General features: G+C 38.7%; 1 protein-coding gene across 1 annotated transcript; it reads right to left on the reverse strand.

Annotated features, from left to right (window-relative positions):
* Positions 1–3,757: 3,757 nt before the first annotated feature.
* On the reverse strand, positions 3,758–6,235 carry LOC107457983 (protein FAR1-RELATED SEQUENCE 5-like). Its single transcript, XM_016076183.1, has 3 exons — positions 4,587–6,235; positions 4,242–4,347; positions 3,758–3,838 (listed from the first exon to the last, which is right to left on the reverse strand). The coding sequence occupies exons 1-3, from the start codon at positions 6,233–6,235 to the stop codon at positions 3,758–3,760; spliced, it is 1,836 nt and encodes a 611-aa protein (XP_015931669.1).
* Positions 6,236–8,058: the final 1,823 nt, after the last annotated feature.

Consider the following 8,058-nt stretch of genomic DNA (forward strand, 5'->3'; position numbering starts at 1 on the left):
GATGACGTTCGTCCCCACCAATGACATGAAGATTCTTGGAGTTGACTTAGCCACTGCAGCATATATATTCAGCCCAGTAATGGATCAAGAGTAAGTTTCCTTCCACCATACAACCTTGCAGCTTGTTAATCAAGTGGTGATGTTTTAAGAAATATTACTAAACCTGCTTTTATTGTTGTAGGGAGTTGCTTGTTCCAAACGCACACTGCGCAATCACCAGGAGGACGCTGAGGTCGCTAGAACCAGGAAAACAAGTCGTAGATGACGTAATTAACCTGTTAGCCTCAAATATTAAATTAATTTCCGCATGCAACACAATCTCGTTTGTCTTTTTCCATTAACTATGGTGCAGGTTCTGATTCTCGTGGCGTCAATGCTTAGAATGGAGACAACTGAGTTACACTGGTTTCTGCCAACAACCTTTACGGTGAGTATATCGTTAATTATTGTGTATTGTTTTACAACTTTCTCATGGTTGACTTATCGGTCGTCCCCAAAGTTCATATTCTGTAACATGAACACTTCATGGGTGTGCCATTTTTCGTTCACAGCAAATTGCAACAAGCAGAGGCCCGATTCCGCAGGCAACTTTAACAGCCATCGAGACAGCATTCATGGGCAAGGTCAACCGTGTCTGCAAGGTAAGCCAACAGCAATTTTGTACTAATACTTGGCCTTGTCCACTCTGACGCTAAAATGGCTGACCAGGTATGTTAATCATGTATGACATCCACAGATATACTGTCCCATCTGGTGTGAGAATCACTGGTTTCTTGTGGTTGTCGACGTAGTTCGCCGGCAAGTAGTTTATCTTGATTCACTCAAGTCGGCAGATACAAGAGCAAAGCGTCGTAGAGAGATCAAGAAAGTGGTTAGCAAAACACACAGACTTTCCTTTGACTCCCATTTTATTGCTGCTACTTGATGTAAATTTTAAAAAAAACCTAATTCTTTGAACAGACCACATTCCTAGAGGAGCTACTCGACCATGACAGGTGGTACGATGCACCTGAGAAGGGTCGAGAACTTGTCAGCGACTATGAAATTATCGAGCCAGTAGTAGTACAGCAAGATCCTTACAGGTACTTTTAGTTCTATGTTTTTTGAATTGTACTATTGTAGAAAATAAAATGAGTAGTCGACAGTGGTAATGAGTTGCGTTTCTAGTTTGCTTCATGAATGGCAGAAAGTATTAAATAATGAAGAGTTCATATGTTCCTATTTTTTATGCATTCACGTTTTTTCTGTCGACCACATTGGTTTTCCATCACACAGACCATTCTAATAATTGCATTATTCTCTTGCAATTCGAATAAGTTATGTTCCTTTTGAAAGGTTTACGTTTCCACAAATGTGAGAAGTTAATTTTTCCTGACTGAAAGGCAACCGATGTTTTATTGGGAATAAATGTTGTGGCTCATGTATTTTACAAGCAGCTTCTAGAAGTTTAATAGTTGAGTTAAAGGTTTCAGATTCAGCTAAAGGATTTTACAGGTTAAAAATTTAGGCTAAAATATAATTAAAGAAAGTTGACTTGTATTAGTTTAAAAAACACATGCTTAGGTAAACTCATTCAGACTACACTACTTTCATGCAAGTATAGAGTATGCCTAACTGTTGTTCTACAACTTGTAAACTTTTTTTGGAAATTATATCCATTCCTCTTGTTTAACTTTATTCATAAGTATTTTATTACTGTCTATATTAGCATGTCTATTCTAGCCAAATGGGCTCATTTAGGTTGTCCTCTTTTATCGGCGAACTAATTTGTGGTTCTGTTTCTTTGCACTACTCCGCACATGCTAGCAACGATTGTGGGATGTTTGTTGCTCAATGGATGATAATGTATCATCTATGGGGTAATTACGACGTTGAGGTAAACCAATGTCACAACAAATCTGTTGTATATTCATTTTAAATACACCAACTGTTTGACACCAACATCTACAGAAAGTAACCGACTACAGCCGCATGCGCCTAGCTGTTGACATGTTGCTCAGATATCACAATGACAATCGGGAGAAGATCGTTAATGCTGCATTGGAGTATTGGAGGAACTTTGTTCCAATTCCTCAAACCCAGCTCTAAGGTCTAAATATGCCGATGTTCCGTTTATTTTGATCATGAACATGCCGATATTCCCTTTATTTTGATCATGCCCTTCGCTGTGCGACAACCCTATCAGAAATAGCTAACGTGAAAGGTATTTTTGCCTTGTAATTCGGCACTAACCCTATCAGAAATAGCTAATGTGAAAGGTATTTTTTGCCCTCTAATTCGGCACCCATGGACTTCAACAGGTAGCTAGGAATAGAATTATTTTTTTGGTAAACACCCACACAAATAGCAGGGGTCAGTGTAAATATTTCTAGCACAAGTATTGATGTATTGGATAATTTTTTGTTCCAGTTCCTGACTTGTAATTAAACGCATTGATTATTGCATGGTTGTGCTCAAGGATGACATGAAATTTAAATTTCTTTTAGTGTTGCCTGTAATCTATTATGTCCAATTCTAGAAACTGCATAACACATAACTACTACTGCTCGTGCAAAACTTGTATTCCAAAACGTTATCAATATTTAATATTGAAAGCATCTGTACTTTGCAGTAACCTTTTCATTTGAACTTGGTACTTTAGCGCAAATTTTGGAGTAAACAAGGCACTCATAGATACAGCTTTCTTTTGCCACTGAAGTAGTTTAGGCAAATTATTTTATCCTATACTGGGCATTACCGGAAAGTTGAATATTTAAACTTATTTAAGTGTGGAACCGGTGACTTAAATATGTAAGGTCTCTTTTGTGTTGACTCTCCATGTCTGGCAGGATTGGGTTTCTGTGGAGATCAATGTTACATACTTAGATGCTGCATATGCTCATGTTAGTATCTATCTATCTATCATCATTCATTTCTTATTATTAGCACCCTTTTCTTTTCTTTTATGTTCTTTTACGGGGAAACCAAAATGAAATTGGCCACTACAATATCAAACATTACAGTCCTAAATTTTCATCATTTTCACATGAAGTGGCCATAACCAGCTCCTCTTTGTGATTTCATAATTTATACATGTTGATTTATAGCATCATTTTCACATGAAGTGGCCATAACCAGCTCATCTTTGTGATTTCATAATTTATACATGTTGATTTATAGGAAAGATTTATTTTTGGGTATGTATAAATTCAGGAGCCAAAACTTATGCTAAAAAGATTTATTAGAATCTTGGATCTTATAAAAGGCCTAGTGTGTATTTTGTTTATCTATTCAGCTGACTCTATTTAGTTTTAAATAAGGTTCATGTGTTGTAGCTGCCTGTGCCTATACATTATACATTTTAGCCTTTTAAATACCACTTATTTTAGGTCAGTGCCTACTGATGCAACTACAATATCAAACATTACAGTCCTAAATTTTCGATTAGTTACCCAGCAATACTTGACAGATTCATTGGTCTATAGAGGAACACACTGAGGTTAATGACTAATTTCTGCAGATATTCTTTATTTTTTTCAACACCATTTCTCAGTCCAATTGAGACAACTAAATATGCAATTAATCACTACAACAATGCCCCCCTCCGGAAGCTAATTTGCCTTTCTGAAAAACACCTGTGGCAGTTAAAAATAAATGATAGTTGCAGATAAAAGTAGATAATTGTAGTATTACTGGAACTGCAAACACAAGCCCTTCACAGTCAAATTAGTAAAACTAGCAAAGGTGGCACTCATAAAATAGAAATTTGTTTTGTAGGTTAAGCAAAAAATTCAGCAAAATCCCTATCAAACAACACCAAATGCCTTTCCAAGTGAGCAGTGAACATTATCACTTTAACCTATACATGAACAATAAAACAATAAGACCATCGTAATTTAAAATTGCAGAGTAGGTAATCCTGGAACTCAAACAAATCAAATGTCAACCTTTACCCTGGGAACGAACAAGCAATTCATGAAGCATCACAATCTTTGCCTAACCATGAGATATTCTATTTAAACCCTGATAACAACCAAGCAATTCATGAAGCATCACAATCTTTGCATAACCATGAGAAATTCTATTTGAACTAAAGGTATCCTAGTAGGTCTTCAATAACATTAATGTCAAACATGAATCTCCCAACTGATTAAAAAATGCATCAAAACTCTACAGGTAAAATTTACAAATAAATTAATTAAAACTCAACATCCATGTGATGACATCTTCAACCGAAAGGACCACAACAAAATGGAACATACTTCATTTCCAACAACCCCACATTGATTGGCATTGTTGCAAATACTATGTATCCCGGCCCCTTTTCCTGCCACGGCTGTGGCTTCTCCTCGACCTGGAAACTGATTCCTGCAACAAAATCAACATGTTCTTTAATAGGAAAACATATGGCAATTTAAGAAGCAGCATGAACAAACTAAAAGTAAATGCACACTGTAGTCAATTTTAACTTATAATTTGATTATAAAATCTAAACTTCATAATTATGGAGCACAACATTGATGTCATTTATGAAGAAGAATCAAACCTCGTCCGCATTATCTTCATCTGCCAAACAGTTGCGGCGGTCATGACCGAACCCAAAGCACCTTCTGCAACGTCTCCCATTCTTCACATGAGTGCTGCCTCGAGGAGCACCCTTTGACCTTATGATATGAGGATTTCCAATGTCAATGTCATTTCCAGCAGGATGTGCCTGTCCACCCTTGTTGCCTATGTAGCACATGGACTCTAACTCGTTAGACGTCTTCGCGACTACATTGACCACTTTTTTGTAGGTTTCTGAACCCTGAGCTCCCAGGAAGCACATCTTCGAACAAGCAGCCCACAACGCACCGTACCTAACGTGGATTGCCCGGTCCGGATCTGACTGGACCTCTATTGTGCTAATTCTATCGGATTTGGCATCTTTACACCACCTCTTGAGAACCAATCGATCAGGCAACTCTTCTACGTCCAGCTCTTTCAGAACACAGAATATGTGACCACAAGGAATACCTACAGTATTCCACAACTTGCATGAACACTCGAACTTGTCAGAACCCCTATCATACAGCACCGCATGAACACGATGTGGCTTTCTAAACTTCCTTAGCATAAACTTCTCAGTGCTACCAAACCTATCCTTGTGTAGTACAATCATCCCACCAACACTCTCGATTTGTTTCTTTACCTCGAAGAATATTTCCCTTGTGTACAACTTACTAGCCGACCGCTCAAGAGACTCCAATCCGGTTGTCAGCACAGGATCAGTATACAATGACTTGTAATCCGCAATGAACTCGTTGTTGCGGTAATCTTTCACAACACGATCGAGGTTCTCTACCAGCTCAAGCAGGCAATTTCCAGATTTTATAAATTTCTTTAATGATGAGTTGATGCCCTCACATCTGGATGTTGTTCGCAAGCCTGCACAAAATTTGTCACACAAGTAAGCATGCGCCCACTGCTCCTTTTTCTCGTATGTGCTTGCAATCCAATCATTATCCTCCAACCCAAAGCTACGGACCACTTCTGCCCAGTAATCTTCAAATTCCTTAACATCAAAATGGCCATACACAGCTGTCTTGAACGCAGCACAGAAATCACTATCTTTTATTTTTTGAAGTGCATTCCGAGCAAGGTGCCAGCTACAGAGTCGATGGGTCGCGTTAGGGAACTCACTCCGAATCGCCTCCTTCATAGACTTGTCACCATCCGTGACAACAACTTTTGGCTCCTTACTCTGCATAACCTCCAAAAAACAGCCCAACAACCATTTATATGATGGAATCTTTTCATCCTCTAGCAAACCAAATCCAAACATAATAGTCTGCCTATGGTGGTTAGTACCAGAAAAAATAACCAGAGGCCTATTGTATAGATTCTTCTTGTAAGTGGAGTCAAATGCCAACACATCTCCGAAGCACTCATAATCATATTGCATGTGGCCGTCTGACCAAAAAAGATTACCTAGATGCTTCTCAGCGCAGTAAGAATATTTTACAACTGCTAACGGATCCATCTCAGTCTTACCCTTTAGATAATTAATTGCTGCCGCAGCGTCCCCTTCAACAATGCGGGATTGCCGAACATCATCCATATAGTTATACAAATCCTTCCTGATAAAGTTGACATTCCGATATCCACCACACAAGTGAGCAAAGAACCCCATGATTTGAGTTGTCTGGAATCCAGCCTCATGCATGCTATGTATGTGAGCTTTGTCTCCATCAGTCAACTTCCGATGCGGCGCCATTACGTTGGTGAAATCCGGTGGGGCCAAATCGTGATTATGATCTACAATAAACGTTTTCATCCTCCACTTTCTAGAACTCATGTCCAAGTATACAACATACTTGGCATAACAATTGGTTCTTGTCTCTGCTTTATGAGCCCTCTTCCTATCGACCCTCTCATAGTGCTTCTTCTCACGCAAACCTTGTCGATTGCAATAAAAAGAACTTCCGCACGATATTCCCTTCCTCATTTTTCACAGAATCACCCTTTCGTACAGCGAATCCAGTTGCCTTCGCAAAAGCCACATATGCTTTGTACGCCTCTTCCACACTATTATACTCAGCTGATTCCAATGCGGCGGCAGTTAAAACCGCTGATCCCAATTCTTCGTCACCATATTCTGTGTCAGCCGCAACGTGTATTCCAGTTGGTACTGGCATGGAACCCTCATCACCAGCCACTGAACCATCTTCTCTATCCCCCGCTGCCGATTGAACTTCCTCTGTCTCTGGTGACCGTGTAGCACTTCCTTCATCATCATCTGTTGAGTCCGTGCTCCATCCATCAGTCCATTGGACGGAGAAATCAGAACTTCCTTCTCCATGGCTTTCCATCTCAAATTGGCAGCACTATGTAAAGAAATTCTCATTCTCAAAAAGGCTAACTATTAATACCAAAGACCAAGGACAAGATATCTGATTAGCAGAACGGCTAACAAGATAGATCGATAGCGGAATTAAATTAAATACTACAATTAAATTAAACACAATCAACAAGACAAAAACAACATGCAGGATATTTGCTATGAAAGAACATGATAACATGGTGCGGTGAATTAAATTAATAACTGGCAACACCATAAAAGCACTATGCACCATCATGGCTAACAAGGAAGATGATAAATTCCTCCATTGAATTAAACTAATTAATTTAAATTAACCATAATGGCTAAGAATAAAGGTGAACTTATTTGCTACAATAAACTAATTACAATCCACACCACAAAAAAAGTATGCAGGTCACGAAGTTAGTGCAAATGCTCTCCACACTGAGCAATTCTTCTTGGGATTTAACTGGGCATTTAAGTCGGCAACATGCAGATTCATCGTCAATCATACAAGAGACGAATGTGATATAAAGAATAAAACAAATCAAAAGTTACACTTACCTCAGATCAAAGGCGGCTTCGGCGTCGATAGCCACCCACACGACGGCGAATGTCGCGGACCTGGAATGACGCAGTAGTGGCTGAATCTGCTACTGTACCAAATGCGCTCGAACCACAAGATGATCAACAACTAGAATCCTCCCCCGAAACAACCGGGGGCTGACTCATGAAACCACCGGTTAATAACTCACCGCCAACAATGGTCCAAGTTGACCGTAACATGAACTCTGGGTGATGGTCGTCGTCCACAGCAAAGCTTTCAAACTCAAGCGTGGAGAGCTTTTTGGTCATTTAGGTTTTTTTGGGTAGCTTTTTGAAATTCCTAATTGGCCCTTCCCCTAAATCTAATTAACTCTCAAGATAATATTCCTAATTTACCATCTAAATTTTTTACCTTGTATAATTACCTAAGTTACTATGGTCAGCAAAGTCAAACAAACCTTTGGGTTTCTACTTACTAAGCCACATGCCAGCATTTATTTGGTTTGGCCCATTTAGTCACCTTAGCCACAAAAAAAATATAAACCACCAGAGTCTGCACCTAATTATATTTATATATTTGATTTAAAAAAAATAACGGTATAACATTTTTAAATTAATATTTTAAAATTTTAAATGCATCATACGTACAAAATTAATTCAGAATTTGATACATTAAAATAATGTTCTGGATA

Source organism: Arachis duranensis, chromosome 7 (genome assembly GCF_000817695.3).
Source record: "Arachis duranensis cultivar V14167 chromosome 7, aradu.V14167.gnm2.J7QH, whole genome shotgun sequence".
NCBI lineage: Eukaryota > Viridiplantae > Streptophyta > Magnoliopsida > Fabales > Fabaceae > Arachis > Arachis duranensis.